Source organism: Elgaria multicarinata, chromosome 3, assembly GCF_023053635.1.
Source record: "Elgaria multicarinata webbii isolate HBS135686 ecotype San Diego chromosome 3, rElgMul1.1.pri, whole genome shotgun sequence".
NCBI classification, from domain to species: domain Eukaryota; kingdom Metazoa; phylum Chordata; class Lepidosauria; order Squamata; family Anguidae; genus Elgaria; species Elgaria multicarinata.
The window spans coordinates 109,799,658-109,825,883 of record NC_086173.1 but is presented as its reverse complement, the minus strand read 5'-3'; the positions used below and the strand labels follow the sequence as shown (position 1 = coordinate 109,825,883).

At 40.0% G+C, this 26,226-nt stretch overlaps 1 protein-coding gene across 2 annotated transcripts in view; it reads left to right on the top strand.

The window, feature by feature from the left end:
- IQSEC1 (IQ motif and Sec7 domain ArfGEF 1) overlaps positions 1-26,226 on the top strand; it is a 418,970-nt gene that overhangs the window by 354,832 nt on the left and 37,912 nt on the right. For both annotated transcript variants that reach the window (XM_063121250.1, XM_063121249.1), the window contains 3 exons: positions 3,206-3,488; positions 5,823-7,087; positions 25,323-25,484. In XM_063121250.1, the coding sequence (XP_062977320.1) occupies positions 3,206-3,488; positions 5,823-7,087; positions 25,323-25,484 (1,710 nt within the window). The remainder of the gene's footprint in view (positions 1-3,205; positions 3,489-5,822; positions 7,088-25,322; positions 25,485-26,226) is intronic.

Genomic DNA, 26,226 nt, shown 5'->3' with positions numbered 1-26,226 from the left:
CACGTGAAACGGGCTTGCCTGTGGTAGCCTGGATGTATGGTGTTCACATCCTGAGTTGACAAGCTGGAAAATCAGATGAGTTTTAATTTTAATCATCTGCTGTTTACATATAAGTGATTTTGTTTGATAAGAAAATAGCAGTTATCTTTGTCCTTCTCTGTGGCAGTCAGAGAAACATCCCCATGAGTTAGCTGACCCTTGTATTACTGCCTTTCTGATGAGACAAACAGATGATCTTGTTTGCACATATGCTTCAGTTGATATATTAATTTTAAAGGAAATGCTGGATGCATATTTGCAAGTAACATATTTGGATTACATGCAAGAGATCCTAGTCTTCGTTGAGAAATCGGGAGAGTTTTTTTATATCTATGGCAATGTTCTGAAGACAAAGCAGGGCAGGACCTAACCTAAGGGATGTTGCTCTGCAGGGAAATTCCCCTTTTATTCTTTCTGGATGCAGAAGATTTAAAAGTGTCATTACAAGGATGGAATGTCTTTGAGTGTGATAAAAATCTGATCGTTAAGCAACAGGCAGATGAAAGTCCTGAGTTCCAGGCCACTATCCATAATTAGGACTGTAAGAAAATCTGTTTTTTTTTTTTTTGTGATGCGCTATTGTTCATAAAGAATAGGGAAGGCTTTTTTTGGGGGGGGGGGCAGATGTTCCCACCAAGATATCCTGTATATATGAAGCAATAAAAATACACTTCATCTAGTATTGTACGCTAATCACATTTATTCAAATGTCTATTATGTTAAGTGAATTTTTATGCTGTGCTAATGAAAAGTGGTTGTTTTATTTGCTACTTAGGTTTAAATTTATCTTTAAATTACAAAGGTGGGAAGGAGAAATAAGGAACTAGATAGCTAGTATAGATATTGCTTATTTGTATTTAAAAAGAACAGAAAAGGAAAAAAACCCTCATGCATTGTACATAGTGTAAAAGATAGGTATTTACAAGCTATTTCAAAGGTCAGTCACAGAATGGGTTTATAAACAAAAGGATATTGGTTACCCCAATGTTTTAGTGGTTATATAAAAATAATAATATTTTTTCTTACCTGCTGCTCCCTCTGGATCAAGGCGGGGAGCAACATTGGTACAATACCAATTGGTATCAATTGGTATTGATACCAATACCAATATAGATAGTATTGGTATCTATTGGTATAGATACCAATACTATAAAATACATATAACTGATTAAAACATATAAAACTTATACAACATTAAAATAACAGTCAAATGTCTTAAAATTCGACTGGACAGGCCTTGTATAATTGGATGAGGAAGTGTGTGTGTAATATCTAAAAGCAATATGTAGAAAACAAACAAAAAATTGAAAATTAGTAGATTGAGAGAGTTCTCACAAAGAAGCCATAGATAATTAAGATAAATAATTTTAGAATAGATAATTTTAACATTTTCAAAACCATGGAAGGTGGAATTCATTTTGGTTTAAATGCATATGTATCTTTTAATAGAAAGATGTTCAACCTCCTGTCAACTTCCTTTTTATAGAAAGGAAAGGTTTCCCTTTCTTCATGAACTAATATATCTTTGGAAACTCCTTTGGGGCATCTAGACAAACTAGAAATGGCTTTTAATTGTAACTATCTGCAAGTATAAAGCCTCTTTCTTAACCTATAGAAAGACAGAGGATATTTGACAGTACTGTTATGTTTTGAAACTGGAATCCACAGCATAGTATCTTTGCAGAAACTGTTTTGTACTTTGAACTACTGAAGGGAGTGGTGAAGTGTTCATATACCAACAGGAACTAGGATTTTTCATTTCAATAGCAGGAGCCGTTGTGTTTAGATTCAATAGATCTAATGGTTTAGATATAATAAACCATATGAAAGAATCAGGAGAAAAATAAACCACAATGACGAGATACATTAGTTCTTTTGCAAAGGTGAAGGTTCCTAGTATACTGTTTCTGAAAGTTGGCAGAAAAGAGGTGAGAAAACAAGGAAGAATTGTTCAGTATTATTCTAAATGAAAACAGGAAATTGATTCCCCCCCCCCCCCAATGCTCCATGTAATGTTTAAGTTAACAGGTTATTGGTCAAAATGGAATTTGGCAATTGGTGCCAACTTTATAAATATGGGGTGTTCATATTAGAGAAAATTAATGTGATTTCTTCTTAAAAATGTAAGTCCAAATCAGTGCATCCTAAATTCATTGTATTTGTAATATTCACTTGTACAAATTTGTTTTGAGAAGCTGTAGATGATCATAACACCTACTGAGGCGTGTGTGTTGCAATGCAGCGCAAAAATTAAAATGAACGCAGTGAGATTTCCAGTATTAAAGTCTTTATGCTAAGTTTAAATTATAATTTTAGCGGTTCTTGTATTTCTTAAGCATTCTGAGTAAGCATTTTAAGCAGCATTTGTCCACGTGTACATGTTTACAGTAGTATTAGTAAGCAGTAGTAGCAGGGAACATACTTGTGCTCTGATCCAGCTAGATACATGTGAGTGCATGTATAATTGGATGAGGAAGTGCGTGTGCAAATGGGTACAGCACTTGGATGCTGACCCATTGCAGCTCTGAGGCTGCTGGTGTGTGTGTATGTAATGCCAGTTAGTTGTTTGGGGTAGACTTACTCTCCCCATCGGCCAATAGTTGATAGATACTATCACCAAGTAAATGACTGGTGCTGAGCGTGTACTTAGATCAAGACACCATTTTTTGAAAGAGGAAGTTCCTTTAAATGTGCATTCCCTCTTTGAAACTGTTTGATTCTATGCATAAAAGGAGCATGTGATCATTTAGGGATCAATCTTACAAGAGTAGAGTCATAGAGTAAGTCATACTAAAATCTTGTATTAATTTGATTTCACAATTTAATGCATTTCTCTTGGAAACACATTGGTTTTCTTACGCAGAAATGCTTACTAAGGATTACATGAGGCACTAAAGTTACTGATTAAACTTGATACAAAAACTTAAATAACACTGGAGATCTCTTTGCTTTCATTTTGATTTTTTGCAGTCATTGCAACACACACGGACAGAAGTTTCAATAGGTATTAAATATGATCATCTACAGCTTCCCAAAATAAATTACAACTAGAGAATACTACAAATACAATGAATTTGGGGTGCACTTGTATATGAAGCTGCACTAATAATGAGCTACTGTGATCTTAGTTGTATTGTTTTTTTCTCTTTCTTCTCTTTTTGTTTAGTGTTGAGGGTGAAGCTCCTGGAAGTGAAACTGGCACATCATTGGATAGTCCGTCTACCTATCATCAAGGAACTATAACTCACAGTTCAGCTATAAGCCCAGACCATTACGACCATTCTCCATATGGACTGTATTCTGTTTCTCCTGGGCAGCAAAGGCCTCGGAGGCCAAAGCTTCAGCACTCAACATCCATATTGAGAAAACAAGCAGAGGAAGAAGCTATTAAAAGGTCAAGGTCCCTTTCAGAGAGCTATGAACTCTCATCCGACTTGCAGGATAAGCAGGTATTTGAGCTGTATTGCTATATGAAACAAACCAAAGTGTCATGGAGACACTAGTTATACAGGCATTCCTGGAAAATAATGGCTTTGTTCATGAGACCAAGGCCTTAGCTAGACCTAAGGTTTATCCAGGGGTCGTCCCGGAGTCGTCCCTGCCTGCTCCCGGGATATCCTGTGTGTCATTTACATGAACAGGGATGATCCCGGGATAAACCTTAGGTCTAGCTAAGGCCTAAGTTTATTCCATAATTTGGCACATCTGAGTAGTATTTAAGTTTCCATCTCCTCTGTTTCCATGGCTTGCTAAAGTAGCAGCTCATATTTATGCTGAGAGAGATTTTTTCCTTAAAGAAAGAACTAATGTCTCCCAGTAGTTGTGTTGTGATTTTGTATATGTAGCTCATTGCTTAACTTGAGAAGCTAAATCAGATTTTAACAAGAGAATGTGCCACTTAAAACCAGGAGGACTTAGTACAAAACAAACTATTTCCTTGACTGTGATAATAATCTGAATGAGTGCAGATATAATACTGCTCTGTGGAGGGAAAGCAGAGATTCATGTGGTAGAAGAAGAGAAAGTGCATAGCCCTGTAATATCTCCTGATCTGCTTTTCATACATTTTAAAAGTGACTTCACTTTGTTTAGTATTGAGACAAACTATGCCTGACCAGTATTCTATGAAGTGTAGTTTGAGAAAATAACTTAAAGTATTCCATAAAATATAGGCAAAGTTTAATAGAAAGCAATATATAATAGAGTGTTATTGGGAGTGTTAAGTGATCTTCTTAGTTTAAAAAATGCTAGAATGAAATAACTTTGAATGAATCTCCAGTATCTTATTTTTGAAGTCTGTCAAGGATAACCACTGCATGAAGTTCTAAAATGTGAACTTCATTGTTAAATGTGAACTTTATGTTTACTTTGTTCTAATTTTAGCATCTCACTTATATTACTATTATCAACTATCTCTAAAAACTGCATTGATAAAAAAATCACTAACAGTGGATAAGATTAACATAACCAAGAATTTTCATAATTGAAAATGCACACTAAAGAAAGAATGGAAAATAGATTAAGATGGGTTGTAATAACAGTTGTTAAATCTTATTGGGACATCTGTGAAATATTGCAGTTCTATCCCACTTCACAGAAGAAAATCCTGAGGGAGAAAGTTTGAGTGCAGAATATCATGAGTAAAAATGTTCATAAAAACAAATCTGACAAGGAACTGATTCAGTGCGATTCCAAAGGCAAATAGAATGCTATTTCTTGCTTTATTAAAAATTGATCACACCTATAACACATATAATTGAAAATAGTGGTGGATGGCCACTCTGAATGTAATTTAGGCTTAAAAAAATCAAAATTCATTAACTTTTATAATTAGGTCTGTAAATGTCACAAGGTCTTCAAACTGAATACACCCAGTGTGAATTCCAATGTATTCGGAAGCTATTCAAATTCAGTTTGCTGTTATTGTTTTTTATGTAAGTTATTTTATTTATTTATTTATTTATTTATTTATTTGATTTATACCCCACCTTCGTGTCAAAAAATGGAACTCAATGTGGCTCATGTTAATCGGAGCCCTACAAAATATTCCTATATTATAAAAACAGTTTGCGTTTAATGTGGGTAAGTTAAACATATTTTTGTAGAAATCTTTTCAGAAAGAATTAAAGTTGCATTCACTTTATTAGAGCATTGGTTTAATTCTTGTTTAGGTCCTTACTTTTTGGATCAAAATGTTTAAAACCTGAATTTAAACTTCTTCCACATAGAATCATAGATTAGCAGAGTTGGAAGGGGCCTACAAGGCTCAATGCAGAATCCACCCTAAAGCATACCTGACAGATTGCTGTCCAGCTGCCTCTTGAAGGCCTCTAGTGTGGGAGAGCCCACAACCTTCCTAGATAACTGGTTTCATTGTTGTACTGCTCTAACAGTCAGGAAGTTTTTCCTGATGTCCAGCTGGAATCTGGCTTCCTGTAACTTGAGCCCATGTTTGATTAAATTGTTGCACATATTTTATGTAGAAATAGGTTTCAAAGAAATATGGGTTACATCCCTCTTTCCTTGTTCATAAAATGAATTTGTGACAGTTATGGAAGGTATCTTCTAGGTGGATGATCTTATGTGGAGGTAATTTCCTACTGTAATCCAACCTTCTTTACAAGCTGAGCATATTTTTATCTCAGAAATCTTTCTAGATCTTAGATTTCTAGCAGATATATTTTTCTGTGATAATTTAAAACTCTCATTGTCTCAGTATATCACTGTGACAGTAATAAGCCTTTGAGCATGAGTATTATAAAATATTTATCTTTTCTTTTTAGGTTGAAATGCTAGAACGGAAATATGGGGGCCGTCTCATAACTAGACATGCTGCTCGTACTATACAGACTGCTTTCCGTCAGTATCAGATGAACAAAAACTTTGAGCGGCTTAGAAGTTCTATGTCTGAAAATCGTATGTCAAGACGCATTGTACTGTCCAATATGAGAATGCAGTTTTCGTTTGAAGGACCTGAGAAAGTCCATAGTTCGTACTTTGAAGGGAAGCAAGTTTCTGTTACAAATGATGGATCAAAACTAGGAGCCCTTGTCCAATCTGAATGTAGTGACCTTGGTGAATCAGCTACAATGAAATCTCCAGCAGCATCCACTGATTTCGCTGATGCCATAACGGAATTGGAGGATGCTTTTTCAAGACAAGTAAAATCTCTTGCAGAGTCCATTGATGATGCACTAAATTGTCGTAGCCTGCACTCTGATGAGGTACAGATACCTGATCAAGTCAGAAGTCGTGAAATAGAGAGGGACAGTTGTGGTCAAACTAAACCATCAAGCCATAATGTGGATCATAGGAAACTGGATGAAATGACTGCATCATATAGTGATGTTACTTTATATATTGATGAGGAAGAACTATCCCCACCACTTCCACTTTCCCAGTCTGTAGATAGGCCATCTAGCACAGAATCTGATCTAAGACTTCGATCAATGAACCCATCTCAAGAGTACTGGTCTATGACACACAAAGATCATAAGATAGACACTGACACGAGCTGCAGGAGTACCCCTTCATTAGAATCCCAGGAGCAAAGAATGAGGATGGATCATCTGCCTTTACTAACCATAGAACCACCAAGTGACAGTTCAGTGGACTTAAGTGATCGTTCTGAGAGAGGTTCATTAAAGAGACAGAATGCATATGACCGAGGAATTACTAGTCAGCAAGGTAGCCCAAAACATATCTCACATGGCATCCCTACCAAGATAATATCTCGAGATGACCAGGAGACTAGACATAGACCAAGGCCTATTGATAGTCACTTAGCTATTAATGGCACAGCAAACAGGCAAAGCAAATCTGAGTCTGATTACTCCGATGGAGACAATGACAGCATCAATAGCACTTCCAATTCCAATGACACAATAAATTGCAGCTCAGAATCTTCTTCTCGAGACAGCCTAAGGGAACAAACCTTGAGCAAGCAAACATATCACAAAGAGACTCGAAATAGCTGGGATTCTCCTGCCTTCAGTAATGACATCATCAGGAAACGTCACTATAGGATTGGATTGAACCTTTTTAATAAGTGAGTAGACTGTTTTTTGTGGTTATCCCTGCTATGAAGTGATCTTTACTTTTGTTTTCTTCATAAGGAAGTAATTTACCTATAAATCATTGGATGATTAGAAATGGCTGCAGTCCCATTGTTGAGGGTTAATATGTGCCCAGATGGGCAGGATCGGACAATCAGCAGAGAAAAGAAACTACGGTGGCTTCTTTTCCCTGCCCCTTGTGTGCCGCTTGCACACACACTTTCCCCCTAATTACCATTGCTGTGGCGCAGGTTACAGTGTTGTCCAAACCCAATGACGTGCACAGTGAGGGTGGTTTCCAAATCACCCCACAAACCATGGCTTGTTGTAGGAAGCCACCCCTGCCACGCAACTTGCTGAGTTTGGACGACACGGTAAGTGGTCTGTCTCTCTCTCTCTCTTTTTCAACAATCAAAGCCCCTGTGTCCTTCTGCATAGGAAATTTGAAAGACATTAAAAGAGAGGAAAGCATATTCATGGAAGTTGGCAATGTGAAGCATTGAAAAGCAGTAAGAAAAATAAACAGGGCAGGTTGCTTACTCCATCTGTCACTGCTTTACTGTTTTCATTCACCTTTGATATACCACATGTCATCTAAAAATAGTCAGAATTGACATTTTTGATAGTAGTTAGGAGTTACTAAAGTAATTTGTGCTGGCCAGAGAATCCCTTGGTTTTCCAAAGGGTTGTCTTAATGTCCTTGAGCATATATGCTTTGAGACCTAATTGACAATGCTTTCCCTATTGAGTTCTTCGTATCTAAAACAGCTATCTCCATATTAATTATAATGTTTTTAATACTAAGTATAGCCTTTAATTTATTAATTATTGTGCGAGCCAGATTAGTATTAGAGGGTCATTGTCAAAATATCTCTTTCACATTATACATCCACTTTATTTTCCATGTAACACAATGTATAAACATTGCCTATTTTAAATTTATAATTTCTTCTCTTGAGACAGCGTGGAAGTAATACAGATGACAGAAGGTAATAAACAGTGGTTTGAAAAAAATCTGTATATTGTTAGCCTTGCAGTAGAGTAGTACAAAAATAAGATCTAATTAAACTTATGCAATCTGATAGTAAGGCATTTTTAAATTTTCTTTACTGGCACATTCTTGTTTAATCTTCAGTTGCCCCCAGCAAAGGATTTAGTATATTGTTGGAACTAAATAAAGACATAATCTACCATTCTGCTGTTCCATGCAGAACAGTGGGATCCATTCTACAGGAATACCAACAACCCAGCAAATGAAAGGAGTGCCTAGGTTTTGAAGACTAATATGACCCAGCAGTCATGAAAGAACTGATGCTACTGTGATTATTGGGAGCAATTACAGTAGCTTCTCATCAAAATTTAAAAGCCACCGCACCCTGTTACTTGGCCTAGAACAGTTGCAGTTGCTTCTGCAGTCACAGCAGACCCAGTGATTGTAGCACAGCTGCAAATATACCTGAGCTTTGCTAGAGTCAGGTTGCCTGCACAGTGATTAAATACTTAGGATAATGGTAAATGTAGCTGGACAGCTAATATATTTTCTGAGTTCTGGTTCACATGCATCACCAATCCATGGCTTGGTATTACATCAGTGAGCTTCAGGGCCATTGCAGGAGTGTCATGGGCTGGTGCTGCATCTGAATTGGAAAGCTATTGTTTGTGCTTGCCTTCCAAATCAGAATTGGAAAGTATAGTTTGAAGTGATTTCCTGTTCTGGTTCGGAGGGCAACTGCAAACCTATTTGGTTGTAATGGTACACTTTGGTTTGCCTGAAACCAGAATTCAGGGAGAGAATTGGAGCATGCTAGGGGAGGGGAGAGTGTGCTGGCCGGGGCTCACTTGACATCAGACATTACATGTAAAGCAGCCCTATGCCAAATTCATCACATTTTGAAAAGTTTGACTTCTTCTGAGGCAATTTGTAGAATTGCTTTAAAATTCTCTATTAAAAATTGAAGTATTTGTGGGAATTGCTCCTGCTTCTAATGCCCTATTACATAATTTGCTTTGTGCAGTTTAAATAAAAGTCTAAACAAATTAATATTTTTATCCAGCTGCACAATAATTCATTTTCTTTAAGAAAGAAATATTTAAATATTTAATACCTGCAGTTAAAGTCATCACATCACTTTTAATAATGAATTAATGTTTTAATCATGGTAAAAATAAACTATTCAAGATTTTCCTGCTTTGAAAACATGCTGAAGGTTTCTATACTTTTCCGTTTGGTTAAACATTCACTTTAGTTGAATCGTTCTGTTTGGTAAAACTTTTAAATATGGTTATGTTGTTTTCACAAAACTGGATACAAGATTCTCACTCCCTATGCTGGTTACCTCATTGATCGGAGTGTTGTCTTCGGTGGACCTGATGTGTCTTGTTTTGACAAAGACACCCCTTCTGTCGTCTTACAAGTAAAAGGCTGCACAGATAAATAACTGTGACCTATGAGGAATTACCAGATGATCCATTGTCACTTGTTGACTTGTCAGTGTGAGGCTGTAAATTTAATCACATGACAATATAAACTATAGGGGAGATTGGTCTTCACAAGATATTATAGTGGTTTCGTTTCCTTGTTGGGTATCAAATGCATGCTTTTTGTTGATGATATGGTAGGTTTTGAAAACCCAGACTAGGAACATTACAAAATAATCTTGTTTGGTGACTGTAGAGTTTTGTTAGCTTATTCACTTTTTCTAGTTAAACTTTCTTGTCTAGTTGGTTTCTTCATTTTCAGACGCATACTCATATTCCAGAAATAAGACAATAAAGTATGAATCACAAATATGCAATTTATTTGGTGTTGTAGATCACATTGCATAGTAAGGGCTTCACATATTTATTTATACCATGTTGGGCAACTTGTGGCCCTCCAGATGATTTGGCCTACAACTCCCATCAGACCTAACCAGCATAGCCAATGGTGAGGGATGATGGAAGTTGTAGACCAAAACATGCAACACAACAGCTAAAGAAAAATCCCCCAGATAAGGGCAAATTGAGCAAGAGAGTCCACTGCACTGCATTGCGGCCTTCTCCTGACACAGTTGTATTGGTTGTATGTATTTTTAATGCAACTATTTATAAAAACCAGGTGGCAAATGCTGCCTTAAAAGAGGTACTCCGTGTGTTGTGAGAAAATGGGCTGTCTCAAGATAATTTTTATTACATCATATCCATTCACAATCTTAAAAAGTATGTGGGGTTGTTGTTTTTTGTTTTGTTTTTTGCAATCCTATGGACAGTATACACTGTCTAGGACTCCATCGGGTTCATCTGTTTCTGGGAACCAAAGTTGGAATCATGGTTCTGACCTCAGAGCCCAGAAACTGCTCTCCCCTCCTCTGCTCCTTTGCAGCCGGCGTAGTTCTCACCACACCAACTACTTTTTGCTGGGAGAGATTCATCAATTTAATACTCTCTCTGAGTTAAAGGCAGCTATAAAGACTAGTCTTTTCTGGCAGGCCTGCCCAGATGAATTTTAAGATGTCCGATTATTATATTGTATCAGTTTTATATGTTTTTAATCAGTTTTATGCATTTAATTTATATGGTATTTTTGTATTAAATGTTGTTCCCTGCCTCGATCCAGAAGGAGAGGTGGGTAAGATATTATTATTATTATTATTATTATTATTATTAATTTCTCTGTGCTCTCCATGAAAAGGGGGAGCCCTGGGGGCAGGGAGTGGAGGACCCTGCAGAATCTGCTTTATGCAGCTTTCTATCGGTTCTCCAGGCCCCTTCCTGCCTCTTCCCCAAAGCCATGAAATCACCTGTCTATTCAGAAATGCAAGGCGGCAGGAGCACAGAAGAAAGGATCCCCTCCGTGCTCCAGCCACGGCAGCCTCCAATTTCGGATGCCAGTGACTATCCGGATAAGCTTGCACCCTAAAACTCATATTATTATTTGAATAAGATTTTTTAAATTGGGTGAGCACTATAGATGAATACCATAATGTTTGAAAGAGGTGATATGGGTACTTATTGTAGGCATCTTTTGTGGAACTGTACTTTGCCATTAATATGCTTATTAATCTTTTGATACGTTTGAGGAATTCTGCTTGAAAACCTTCTTCATGTATCATCAATGTTTTTAATAGAAGACTTAAAATGTTATTTCTTTTTCTTTGAAACTCTTGGTGAAGGCTGACACACAAAGAGCGTTCATACCATGTTTCTCAACTTGTGAGGTTAGCTGGTTTCACAATTGAAATAATAGGCATCCATACCAGCAAATCAGATGCTGGCCTCCTCGTTTCCCCATGCTAAAGGCAGGCTGCCAGCTTTCTAAAGTTTCATTTGTAAAAGCACTGTGTGAATGTTTGTGCATTTATCTGTTTCTGCGTTGCCTATTTATTTAATGGAAACACTTTTTTAAGAAATGGTGTTTGTACGTGAGGTTTCTTGGTGATATGGGGGAAGATTATCAGCTCCATACTCAGCCAGCTTTTGTGCTAAATGTGCAGAGCTCTTTCTTTCCTTCCTTCCTTCCTTCCTTCCTTCCTTCCTTCCTTCCTTCCTTCCTTTCAGAGATTAATGCTGGAGAGGAACAGGTACATTTGGATTGAACATGGAGCAGTTAAGGCTACAATCCAGTATACACTTCCAGGCAAGACTACAATCCAGTGTATACTTACTTGGAAGTAATTCCCATTGGACAAAGTGGGACATACTTCCAAACACAAGTTGGAAGTTGCTTAAAGTATATAGAATGGTGACCTAAGTCCCCTTGGCATGTGTTAGCCTACTGTCTACCAGGCACAGGTGTCTGTTGATAAACTTTGCAAACTCTTACATGTCAGATTTGTTCTTCCGAAGAACGTACTGGATGATATGAAAAAATAAATACGAAATATTTCTGTTAGAGATTTTTATGAAAGTGAATGGCATCTTGTTGAGAATTTACTATGAGGAGTGGTTTGTTTCTTGTTTTTACAATTGCTGCATAACAGCAACATTACTGCAGCTTACTCCATAACAACATTACATAGAAATACCTTATTAAATAGAAATACCTTATCCCCTTTTAATACACACAAATCTGTAATAAGTCGGAAGTTTTCATAGTGTGAATCAGTTTGGGCATTATAGTTTAGGGTTTCACTGGCTGCATTAAAGAAGTGGCTATGGGGGTTCCCTTTGCATCCATTTATAAGGAGTACATAAACCTTCATAAATGTTGAAAATCTAACCTTCAAAAGGCTGTAGGATTAGCTACTTGGAAATGACCCCAGAAACTGGAATGGAATCATTACATCACTCCTAACCAATCAGACTCATTTAGTATTAAACATTCTGAGCACACAATGTGACTGTGTTGTTTGTATGACTGAGTGTGGATTTGAATGGTGAGTGAGTGCATAGGTGGTGTGGGTAAAGATGTTTTTGGGAAGCCGTGATGCAGGGACACATGGAGGGGGAGCCACTATTCCAGTGATTTGGGGCAGAAGGAGATATGGCAGGAGGAAGGGGTTGCAACATCAGCGTAGAATGGGTTTCAGGTGTCTTCACACTGTTCCCCTTCTACCCTCCTCCTCTAGTTCTCATGTACCTGGTAGCTCATCCACTGAGCCCTCCTTCCTTGTGGTGCTACTCTTTAATGCCAGGTCACTCCGCAATAAGACCTCTCTTATTCATGATTTAATCCTGGATGAGAGGGCTGACCTGGCGTGCATTACTGAGACTTGGGTGGGTGAGCTGGGTGGGGTTGGTCTGACTCAGCTCTGCCCACCTGGGTACTCAGTGCAGCACCAACATAGATTGGAGGGACGGGGTGGGGGAGTCGCCGTGATTCATAGATCTTCCATCTCTATCACCAGGAAACCACTCCATCTTGGAGCGGGCCTTGAAGGTTTGCACCTGGTGTTGGGCCAGAGAGACAGATTGGGGTTGCTGCTGCCCGGCATCCTCCCTGACTAAGTCTCGAGCGTGGTGTTGGAGGAACCCAGGACGGTGGTTCTGGCCAACTTCAACTTTCATGCTGAGGCTGTGTCTGGGGCTCCGGCTCAGGACTTTATGGCCTCCATGACAACCATTGGGCTGTCTCAGTTTGTCATTGGCCCAACACATGAAGCAGGGCATACCCTTGATTTGGTTTTTGCTCCAAGCTGTGAGATGGGTAGTCTGAAGATTGGGGGGGTCCAAGTAACCCCATTGTCATGGTCGGACCATTTCCTGGTGAGATTTGAACTCAAGGCATTACTACCCTCCTGCAAGGGTGAGGGACCCATTTGGATGGTCCGCCCCAGGAGACTGATAGAATCCAATGGATTTCTGAACGCTCTTGGGATTTTCCAGTGGAGAGAGCTGGTGATCCAGCCGAGGCCCTAGCCTCACTGTGGAACGGTGAGATGCGGAGGGCCATCGACTTGATCGTACCTGAGTGCCCTCTCCAGTCCTGTAGAGCCCGCTCTGCTCCTTGGTATACTAAGAAGTTGTGGTCAATGAAACAGGCTGGACATCAGCTAGAGTGCAAATGGCGCAAGACTCGAAGCGAAGATGACTGAGCACGCTGTAGAGCGCATAATCGTGCCTATTGCATGGCAGTGCGGGCAGCAAAGAAGGCTTATTTTGCTGCCTCCATTGCGTCCTCGAGTAGCCATCCAGCGAAGCTCTTCTGGGTGGTCCGGGGGCTGCTAACATCATCCCCAGCAAATGGGGCCCTGGCTCCGTCAAGGACCCGCTGTGACCTTTTTGCATCACACTTTGAGGACAAGATCGCTTCTCTCCGCAGCGAGCTTGATGTTGTTTTTAGTGCAGCTCCAGTTGAGGTGTCCGATGCCACCATCTGGCCAATTTTGTGGGATCAGTTCCAGTTATTGTGGCCTGATGATGTGGACAAGGTGCTTGCAGCAGTGCGACCGACCACTTGCCCTCTCGATCCCTGTCCCTCCTGGCTTATAAAAGCAAGCCGAGGGGGTCTGACTGGGTGGGTCCAGGGCGTGATAAATGCTTCTCTCCGGGAAGGGGTGGTCCCTGCTGTCCTTAAGGAGGCAGTAGTGTGACCACTCCTGAAGAAGCCCACCCTGGACCCGATGGTATTAGGCAACTACCGCCCAGTTGCTAACACTCCTTTTTTAGGGAAGGTATTTGACAGGGTTGTGGCGGAGCAACTGCAGGCACTCTTGGAGGATACTGATTATCTAGATCCATTCCAGTCTGGGTTCTGATTTGGTTACGGGACTGAATCAGCCTTGGTCACTCTGATGGATGACCTTTATCGAGAGAGGGACAGGGGGAATGCAACCCTGTTAATCATGCTCAATCTCTCAGCGGCTTTTGATACCATCGACCATGGTATCCTCCTGGATCGACTCTGTGGGATGGGCATCGGAAGCACTGTTTTACAGTGGTTCCAGTCCTACCTACAGGGTCGTTTTCAGAGAGTAGCATTGGGTGATCAGTCCTTGGCCTCTTGGCAATTGAGCTATGGAGTGCCACAGGGCACCATCTTGTCCCCAATGTTATTTAACATCTATATTAATCCGTTGGGAGCGGTCATTAGGGGATTTGGAGCTAAATGTCATCAATACGCTGATGACACGCAGCTCTATCTCCTTGTGACAACTGAATCAGGTGACGCTGTGAAGGTCCTGGACCAGTGCCTAGACTCAGTAATGGGCTGGATGAGGGCCAATAAACTGAGACTGAATCCTGGCAAGACGGAAGCCCTGTGGGTGAGTGGTTTCCGAGTCCGGGAGATAGGCTCATTGCCTGTTCTGGATGGGGTTGCACTGCCTCTGAAAGAACAGGTTCGTAGTTTGGGGGTACTCTTAGACCCATTTCTGTCATTGGAGGCTCAAGTAGCCGCCACGGCTCGGAGTGCCTTTTACCATCTTCGGTTGGTTCGCCAACTACGGCCTCTCCTGGACAGGGATAGCTTGACCACGGTGGTACACGCATTGGTAACCTCAAGATTGGATTACTACAATGTGCTCTATGTGGGGCTGCCCTTGAAGCTGCTCCGGAAGCTGGAGCTAGTGCAGAATGCTGTAGCTTGGCTGTTGTCAGGAGCTGCCCCTTTCCAGCATGTAACTCCTCTGTTGAGGGAACTGCACTGGGCTGCCTATTTGCTACCGGGCCAGGTTTAAGGTTCTTGTACTTGTGTACAAAGCCCTAAACAACTTGGGACCAGGATACCTGAGAGAGCGCCTTCTCCCTTACCAACCTGCTCGGTCACTGAGGTCATCCGAGGGCCTGCTCCTGGTGGTTCCACATAGAGCCATCCTACGATTGGAATCCACCAGGGGAAGAGCCTTCAGCATGGTGGCGCCCCTCCTGTGGAATTCCCTGCCTCTGGAGGTCAGGCAGGCGCCAACCTTGTACTCCTTTTGACGCCTCCTGAAAACATCTTTATTCCAAGAAGCCTTTCTCTAACATGCAGCCTTGGATTACTGTTATTGCTTCTTTTAAATTTTGTTTTAACTGTTTTTATTCTGTTTTTATTTTCATTTTACCTTGTACACCGCTCCAAAAATTTTCAATGGGGAGCGGTATATAAATATTCTAAATAAATAATAAATAATAAATATAACAGCACTTCATGTTAGGATTAAAAATAATTCTCCTCTTATAATACTCAGGCATGAGGCTCCTAGCACTACCCATAAGACATTGTGTAGCTATTCCGCCTTTTCTCCTCAATGGATTTTTTGTAGAAGCAGTGGGAGAGATCGAGACCAAGAGGGTTACAATTTACAAGTGGAAGATGATGTCTTCTGGACCCCTTGAAAAAAAATCTGTCAATGGAACTAAGCAGTTGCATGATAAAAACCTCATCTGGAACCACTGCTAGAGTGCTGATCAGAATATAATCTTATTGTGAAATGCCTATGTTGTGTCATCACACTCTGTGACAATATTAACAACCTGCCAACGCCCTCTTCCTTTTTAAGAGGGAACTTAAAAATCTCTCTGTGTGTGTGTGTGTGTGTGTGTGTGTGTAGCATCAACATTTGTCTTATTCCTTTGTGGTTTCATTTACCTTTTTTATCAACAAAATAAGACCCAAGGAAGGCGTGGTTTAATATAGCAAACCAAAATTTAAAATTTTATAAGAAAGAAAGTAGTTTAGTGGAATTATGTTTCATGGTGTTAAAATAAATGTACCTCTCTCCACTTTCCACATCTATAGCCCAGATTCTCTAATCCTGTGCCTCTGAAAGCCAGTCCTTAACTGCCTCACACAGAAAACTCAGTCACAATTATACTCTCCCTCTCTCAACTGAAAACAGCACAAACAAGCAGAAGACATCATTCGAACAGCTCAAACTTCTAACTCACTCCTCCCACCAATTTACCATTGCCTATAAAAGAAAGGGTTCTTTAAGTAAATCAAGCCTGCAACCAAACACTCAAATTTATTTAGTTATTTATTTACAATATTTATATACAGCTCCCCATTCAGAATTTCGGAGTGGTGGACAAAATAAAATAGAATAAAAACACATTAAAAGTACATTTTAAAAGAAACAAAGTGCAAAATAAACCATGGCTGGTCGCTAGGAGAAGGCTTCCTGGAACAACAATGTTTTCAGGAGGAGTTGGAAGGAATACAAAGTTGGCGCCTGCCTGACCTCCAGAGGCAGGGAATTCCATAGAACGGAGGCTACCACACTGAAGGCTCTTCCTCTGGTGGACTCCAATCACATGATAGGTCTATGTGGAACCACCAGGAGCATGCCCTCGGATGACCAGGCAGGTTGATAGGGGAGAAGGCACTCTCTCAGGTGTCCTGTTCCCAAGTTGTTTAGGGCTTTGTACACTAGTACAAGAACCTTAAACCTGACCCAGTAGCGAATAGGCAGCCAGTGCAGTTCCCTCAGCAAAGGAATTACATGCTAGAAAGGGGCAGCTCCGGACAACAGTCGAGCTGCAGCATTCATCACTAGCTCCAGCTTCTGGAGCAGCTTTAAGGGCAATCTCACATAGAGCACATTGCGGTAATCCAGTCTTGATGTTACTAATGCCTGTACCACTGTGGCCAAGCTGTACCTGTCCAGAAGAGGCCATAGCTGGCGAACCAACCCAAGCTGGTAAAAGGCACTCCAAGCTACAGCGGCTACTTGAGCCTCCAGAGACACAGATGGATCTAAGAGTACCCATAAACTACGAACCCAATCTTTCAGAGGGAATACAGCCCCATCCCGAACAGGCAATGAGCCTATCTCCCAGACTCAGGAACCACTCACCTGCAGGGCTTCTGTCTTGCCAGGATTTAGTTTCAGTTTATTGGCCCTCATCCAGCCCATTACTGAGTCTAGGCACTGGTCTCACCTGATTCAGTTGTCAAAGGAAGACAGAGCTGTGTGTCATCAGCATATTGATGGCATTTAGCTCCAAATCCCCTAATGACTGCTCCCAGCAGCTTCATATAGATGTTAAATAATATTGGGGACAAGATGGTATCCTGCAGTGCAGCACCCCATAGCTCAATTGCCAAGGGGCTGAGGAATGGTCACCCAATGCTACTCTCTGAAAACAACCCTGTAGGTAGGACTGGAACCACTGTAGCACAGTGCTTCCGATGCCCATCCCAAGGAGTTGATCCAGGAGGATACCATGGTCAATGGTATCAAAACCTGATAGATCGACAAGAACTAACAGGGTTGCACTCCCTCTGTCCCTCTCTCAATAAAGGTCATCCATCAGGGCAACCAAGGCTAATTCAGACCCGTAACCAGATCGAAACCCAGACTGGAATAGGTCTAGATAATCAGTATCCTCCCAGAGTGCCTGCAGTTGCTCCACCACAGCTCTCTCAAGTACCTTCACTAAAAAGGGGGTGTTTGCAACTGGATGGTAATTGTCTAGTACCATCGGGTCCAGGGTGGGCTTCTTCAGGAGTACTACTGTCTCCTTAAGGACAGCAGGGACCACCCCTTCCCGAAGGGAAGCATTTATCACCCCCTGGACCCACCCAGTCAACCCCCTTCGGCTTGCTTTTGTAAGCTGGGACGGACAGGGAGGGCAAGTGGTTGGTCGCATTGTTGCAAGCACTTTGTCCACATCATCGGGCTGCAATAAGTGGAACTGATCCCACAAAATCAGGCAGATGGTGGGATCAGACACGTCAACTGGAGGTCCACAAACAACAAAATAAAATATCACTTTATCAAAGACTAATATAAAAAGGAAGGATTTGGTTGTCTATGCAACTGCCTGATTATAATTATGCAGGTCAGGATTTACCACCTCATTTATTGTTCCCTGGAACTCGGGCAAGTTAAGACCATCTCAAGTGAAAAGCAGAGACAGCTGCCTTTTCAGCTATTTTGAGAATGACAGTTTATTAGTAGTGAACACAGCAAGAGGGGGAGGCAACACTGTCCAAAGGAGGAGAACATCAGAACTAGAAAAAGAACACACAAGTGATAATATATTGAACAACAAAACAATGATAAACACTATATAATCAAAATGAACAGTTGATGTCCGTAAGCGACTCTTTCATCATTTGGTTCCTTTCTCAATTTGAATAACTAACTCCCTAGACAGTTTCTGACAGACAGACATTATTGTTTCTTTGTCCCAGAAGTCCTTGGTAGAACTTGACCTCTCTTGGCACTTAATCTAATTTTAATCTAATTAAAGCTGCCTAACACCTCTTGCGCTCCATCTGAAGACTGTTACAAACTGCAAGCTTTGGGACTTTGCTCATCCCCTTCCTCTGTATGGTTTTGCTTAACATCCAGACTGCAGAGGAGTTCTGAAGATCTCAAAAACGTGCTCATGAGTTGTGACATTTTTGTTGGTCTTAATGAAGGTATTGTTCTACCGTCTAATCAGCATGGCCATCTACAATTTTTCTATGCTCATTCTAAAGTCACTTGCATTGTGAGTATGTAGAATAAACCAGGAGATTCCATGAGCAACGCATTATGATAGTATAAGCAATATATTAAATGGCATATATTAAAATAAATAAATAGAAGACAAATCTTCTATTGTCTATTGTCTGGACTAAATTTTGCCAATTTAAATTAGGTGCTCATGCCAAGAAAAGTTTAATTTGAAATTAGGTTGGTCATTAAAATGGCCATCAGTATTTGGAAAGCATGCATCTGCAGATACCTCTGCTGTTTTGTCTACTTTTCTGCCTTTCACCTGCTGTTTGTATTTCTTTATTGTAAATAATTCCTGCAGAATTATCATTGGATTTTAATTCTGTAGCAGTTGTGGTGGAGGCAGGATTTTCTTCTTAAAGAAAAGATAATCTTTTTTTTGAAAAACAGCAACAATCCTTTAATGCTGTTGCTGTGCTAGGAAGAACAACATGAAATAATAGAAGCCATGAAAGAAAGCAATATGAAGTTGCATTGCAAACTATTCTAAACACCATTTCTTTCTACTTTTTTAGCAATAATAAAATAATGGAATTAAGTATATTTAGGAAACATAGGTTTTAAACACCATAGTTTCTGAATAATGTGAATGTGTGAGCTAGGAGGGCATTTTCAGGAGAAAACGGCAAGTGAGAAGGGATACTTAACCTGTTGCTGTTCTTCCAGCCCTCCAAGCAGGGTTTATTTTCGAGTCTTGGAACTCAGATAGGATTAAAATAGCTTGGGAGAAGTTTTGTAGAGAAGTGGTGGGTATGGGAAGGGTTAAGCACCCTCTTTAACCTGCTGTTCTCCACTGAAAATACAGGTTCTGTGTATTATTATTATTATTATTCCCCTTCAGAACTTGTGTTTAGCCAGGATCAGCGTCAGCACGTAGCATCCTGAGGCAGCTACTGGGCTTCGCTGTACCAGGCAGATGGATCTGCGAAGCTACCATTTTAAATTCCCATAATGTCCTGGAATGACACTACGTTGGGCGCTTCAGGGCATTTTAAGACATTTTAAATGGTAGGTTTTGAGATGCTGCTGCTGCTGCTGCTAGATATGCTCATGGCATAGTGAAGAGTCCACCAAATGCATTTTTGCTATAGGCCCCCTTGACCATGGAGCTGGGCCTGAATTTTGCAACATCAAGTAAAAATGTTTTATTTCTAAACTCAAACAAGTTTCTTAAATCTTTAGTATTTTCTCAAAGTTTTCAGTTTGAAAAAATAGGATTATGTACTCCTACTCCTGAATTATTTCCGTATGAGAAAGTTATCACAAGTTATTTGGCAGAATAAGACAGATGAGTTGCTCAACAAGTGCTTGCTTACATAGTCCTCCTGCTCTCCATTTTATCATCACTACAACTCTGTGAGTTTGGTTAGACTGAGAGTGACAGGGCCAAAGTCACTCAGTGAGTTTCATGGCCGAGTGGGGACTAGACCCTGGTCTCCTGAGTCTCAGGCCTTAGCTAGACCTACCTGTTAGCACGCAGCAGAGGAGGAAAGATCTCGCGATGTGTTTATCGCGAGATCTCTCCTGTTTACATGCGACGTGTGATGACCTCAGAAGGAGAGGCGTTGTGCCTGCCATTTTTTATTAAAGGGCCAGCAGCGCACAAACGCTCATGCGCAAAAGGTAAGTAATGTTTTTAATTTAAATTATTTTCCCCTCTCCCCTCACCCTACCCCTGATGGGCGCAGTGCTCCTGAGGAGTGCTGCGCCCCGTGCAGGGCTCCCGCCTCCTCGTGAAGAATTGCGAGGAGCAGGATCAACCCGCGGCGCCCGGCCACATGTTCCGCGGTCTCGGGCCCAGCCCGAGACCACTGAAAAACCAGGGCTAAAGGGGAGGGCAAGATCCTGGGGCAAGGGAGGGATCATCCCTCCCTGATCCCGGGATCCCCTGTGCATCATGTGGGCGCACAAGGGTGATCCCAGGGATCACCCTGGGATTTTGCCCCGTCTAGCTATGGCCTCAGTCCATTACTCTAAACACTGCACCACACTGGCTCTTGTATTGTTTAATTCAATATGTTTTGAAGGGTTTTTATTCTGTTGTTATTATTATTATTAAAATATATTAGATGTGTTTATTTTTTTAAAAAAAGGACGCATACGTCTTACAGCAGTGGTTCAATCATACAGGGTGTTAAAAGAATTTAGAATGGCTAAAAACAATTAAAAATGCCAAAACCCAGTTCTGAAGTTAGCAGTCAGTAAAAAACAAACCAAAAACAACTTGCAAGAATGCACAGCAACAAACTGTGATACCTCTCACATATTGAAAACCTTGTTGCAAAATGGGAAACATATTACTTTAGATTAGAAGTGTGATTCAGTGGAGAGGAGGACATACCCTTGCCTTGCAGGTGTACCACCTTCACCCATGTGTCTGCAGTCCAAATCTCAGTGACATGAGCTAATAAGTTATTGGGTAGGTCAGCAATATTCTTTGGTTATGGCTTTTCTGCAGTAGCATTTTCTACGTGGAAATAATTCCAGAGTATAACATTCTCCATTCTTATATATTAATCATATTCTGCAAAACCACCTGTTTATATGTTCATTTTTTAAACAGCAGTCTTTGAAAGGCTAAAAATTCTGCCAATGAACATAACCATTTCTAATTTGATCTTTGCTATCTGCATTTTTCTTTCCACTTGACCATATATTTCTTTCCTACAAATGCTGCTTTGGAATAGTCTTCTTCATATTCCTCAATTTATCATTAAAGAGCTAAATCAAAATATAGCCAAGAAATGAATAGAGTTATGAAGCTTTTACTTGAATGTTTAGATTGACAGGTTTAGCTGCTTGTAGATGCCTAAGAACTTGAAACTGTAGAATCTTACAGTATTAAGGGAGTCTAATTTGTTGCTTTAGCCAAATGCCTTTGCAAAAGAAAGAATGCAAACTATTGAAAGATTACATTAGAGCAATGTCAGACAGTGGAAGAGCTGTATTGGCATTGCTCCGATTGAAAAAGTTGGGGTAAGTCCCTGACTTTTTTGATCCTCAGCTTCGCAGGAGAGCCCTGCGGTGGCTGCGAAGCTATGCCTACGTCATATAACTGAAGCAGCACAGATCCGTAGCTACGACAGGGCTTTCCCCATGTATAGACAGGCCCTAGGTCTCCCTATCTGGTAAGAAGTATCCACTGTGTCAAATGTGAATGCTTTCTGAAGGTATGCAGACAGTAGATCAGTGAAACAGTCACATGTTTACGAGCTAGCTAAGTTTAAATCCCTTTTCAAAGCCTTTAAATCTACTTGCCTTCAAATATTTTTTTCTGCACATCCAATAATAATAATAATAATAATAATAATATTTATTTATTACCTGCCTCTCCCTCTGGATCGAGGCGGAGAACAACATTGAATACAAAAATATTATAAAATATATAAAACTGATTAAAACATATAAGATTAATATATTATTAAAATAACAGCCAGATATCTTAAAATTCAACTGGGTAGGCCTGCCGGAGGAGATCAGTCTTTATTGCATTTTTATATTCAGAAAGACTGTTGAGTTGGCAGATCTCTCCTGGCAGGCCATTCCACAGTCTGCGAGCAGCAGAAGAGAAAGTCCTCTGGGTAACTATTGAGTTTATTCTATCAATATTGATTCATAAGCCAGACAACACTGTGTATTATGGTGACTCCCCAAAATTAAAGATTGGGATCTACTAATACAAACAAGTTGTACATATTTATTCAACCATAGGATTATTGTAATGGATAGGTCTCATATCTTTCCATTTTGATGTTAGAGAACCAAAGAGTTCAGGTAGAGAGTAAGAATTCCAAATTGTGATTGAGGAGCATAGCTTTTGCAGTGCAATCCTATGTATATTTTCTCAGAAGAAAATTTCACTGAGCTCCAAGAACCATCTTAGTCCTTAGTAAGTGTGCTGTCTTATTGCTGTCTTTGTTTCTTTTGTTTGCTCAGAGGAAAGAAATAGCTGGTTTTAAGACATGATGATAATGCAGTTTTTCACATTATTCAATTTTAAGGGGAAGCATATTTCTTTTACTTATTAGAAAATTTTACTAGTATAGTACAGCAGAGTAAGCAAGCTAGGCTATTTGCTAACCTTATTTTCAGTAAATCATATGACGGAAATATTGTGGTTGCATGACCATCTTGGTCTAAGAATAGTAGGGTCACCTTGATCTTGGAAACTTGATTTCTCTTGTTAGAACAAAAAGCTGCATCATTGATCTGCAAAGCTAGAAACCAATTTGTATTTTCAGAAAGTTGTAGAAAATGGAGAAAACGGAAAATATCAAGCCTTTTTTCATTTTCATTGTAGTTTTATATATGAACTTAGATCCTTTTTTATTTTGTTTTTTATATGATTTTATTGTAAATTCCAACAAAACAGATTGTAAAAAAGGAAAAGAATATATAATATATAAATATATATGTACATGTGTGTATAACTACATGCATGAAGGGAGCAATCTATCCACTACGCACTGCCATAGAATTTTTAGGTTTCTGGGAACCAAGGTTGGAGCCAGCACTTGCCCCTCCCTCATCCCCCACTACCTCGTAGCCTGTGTGGGTCTCTCCACGCTGCTCCTTCTCTGTACTTGGGAACGGAGCACAGAGAGGGCAAAAAGGGGGCATACCCGGGGGAGGGGAGGAAACCACAGAAGTTCCTTTACGCAGCTTCCTATGTGCCATGTGGCTTCCCCCCTCCTGGTCTGAAGCACTCTGGTTAGAGACACGAAATCGAGCCTCTAGCGAAAACTGCCGGAGCATGGAGGTCGGATCACTTCTGTGCTCCATCTGCCCTGCATTGGATAGTCAGTAGCTTGAGGGTTTATGACTATCCTGATAGGATTGCCCCATAAAAGTATCAATTTCGATTAGCGACAACTTTCTAGAAAAAAGTGAATTATACCTAAAATTCAAGATAGTAGACCAAATACTCATATATATGTGGTGCCTACATATTATCCATTCAAATGTTGATAAATGTTGTTAAATCCTCAATCCATTGGATTGTAGGAGGTGAGCATTTTTCCTGGCAATATTGTAGTATCAAAGTCTTGGCTGTCAAAAGGGTGTGGAAAAACCCATTTACACTGACCATGCGTTAACTTCCATGAAGTAGATAAATAATTTAAGAGAACATGCACATCCATAAATATTAAAGTGTGTTCGAGTACAACGTTTATCAGTATAATAATTTCCTGCCAAAAGGAGGCAACTATTGGACATTTTCAAAAACATACAGTATTAACTGTATTACACCTTCAACAATTTGCCCAGTTAGAGAAACCCTTCTTAAAGAGATGTTGTGGTATCCAATTGACCTGAAACAAGTTTTTGCTGAATAAGACGTGGCCTAAGATAATAAACCCGTTTTCATTTTCATTGTAGTTTCAGGTGAAACATGAACCATACTGCCAGAGACAAAATTTCAAGCCCATTAAACTCCTTTCAAATCAAAACCCCATTGATCTTGAAGTATCATTGTCCTCTTAATATGGCAGTAGTGACAGTAAAAACTTTAAACTAAGGGAGAGGATTACTTTGACTAGAACATACATTTGATTTCTGTCTTCCATTTAATGATGTAACAAGTATAGCCACATTTGTTTATATATAAAATGAGGGTTCCCTCCCCACCCACCCCAATTTTACAGTAAAAGTATACAAGTAAAGGGAGTGGAACTTTGTCCTGTCACCATATTACTCCATCCCCTGTGCTCGCATCCTTCAGGTCAAATGAGCAAGAACTACTTCACACAATGCATAATTATAAAATTCACTATCATGAGGAGTGGTGATGGGTTTTAAACAGGATAAAACAAATTCAAGGAGGGTATGTTAGCTATTGAAACTTCCAGATTCAAAGGTGATGCCTCTGCCAGTTGTTGAGAACAAACAAGAGGGATGGGCTATCACCTTCATGATTTGCATGTGGGCTTCCCAGAGTCATCCAGGTAGCTACAGCTGGTAGCACAATGCTGGATTAGAGGAATCTTTGGTCTGATCCCATGTCCTTCATGTTGAGATAGGGTGGGGAAAGAAAGAGAAGGAGGCTTTTGAAAGCAAGAAGGGTACAGAGAGAGAACTGAGTACGCTATGAGTTGTGGGGTGGGGGAAGGGAATAGAATATAATTTTTGTTGTTGAAAAAGTAACAACCACTGGGTTAAAGATATGACATATTTGGTTTTTTCGTAGTTAGTTTGGCATTATGGCCCTGGTCCTCAGAGTAATTTGAGGTGTACGCCTTCGCATTAGAGACTGAAAAGTGTTTGTGTTGATTATGTAAGAGCTGTAAGACCATTATCCCAATATCCCTCTGACCATATCATTCAATGTGGAAGAAAAAGCAATTGGGGGATTTTGGATTTCTGTGTTTTTCCCCTCTAGAAAACCCGAAAAAGGAATCCAGTACCTGATTGAGAGAGGCTTTGTGCCAGATACGCCTGTTGGAGTTGCCCATTTCCTTCTACAGAGAAAAGGACTGAGCAGACAGATGATTGGAGAATTCCTTGGAAATCGACAAAAGCAGTTTAACCGGGATGTATTAGAGTAAGTACCACATATAAAGCAACTGTTATATATTTAAATGTGCGCAGTTCAGCTTTTAAAGGAACTCTTGTTCACTGAGTCCTTTGCAAACAGGCTAAAAGCAATTTCAATGAGAGAAACCTCCCAAGCTGTGTAAAAATTAATTGAGAAAACCACAATTTTTTAAAAAAAAATCACTATTTTTACACCATGCACACAGGTCAGCAAGCCTACTCCAGAAGAATGTTTGTAAGGATTTATCTCCTATATTGTAATCCAAGATTATTTGAAATACATGGTATAAGTTTATCCAGAAGGAAATTGACTATTAATTATAAGTCCTTTCTTGTTCCTTGACATATAACACAATTCATGTTCTGAAAGATGTGACATGTATGTCTCTGCTACCATTCAGAAAGAAAGCACTGCTGTTCCAAATAAAACTGCTCACCTAATTCCTCTTTTATTCAGGGATTTTATTCATCTATCTTTTGAAAAGACAAACAAAACAAAAAACAAGTTAAGGAAGCAAAGCAGAAATAGAACAGCTAATGAAAACACTGAATATTTAATACTTCACATTGTTAAAATTGTGCCATAAAGCATGCGGCATACCTGCTTATGATGATGGTTACATCTTGGCCCAGATTATAGAATTTATACATTACTTCATTAAATAAATATTGCTGAATGCAAACATTCTTGTTGATTAAAGGTTCACATTATTTGGGAAATGCAGTCATGTAAACCTGCTTTCATGCAA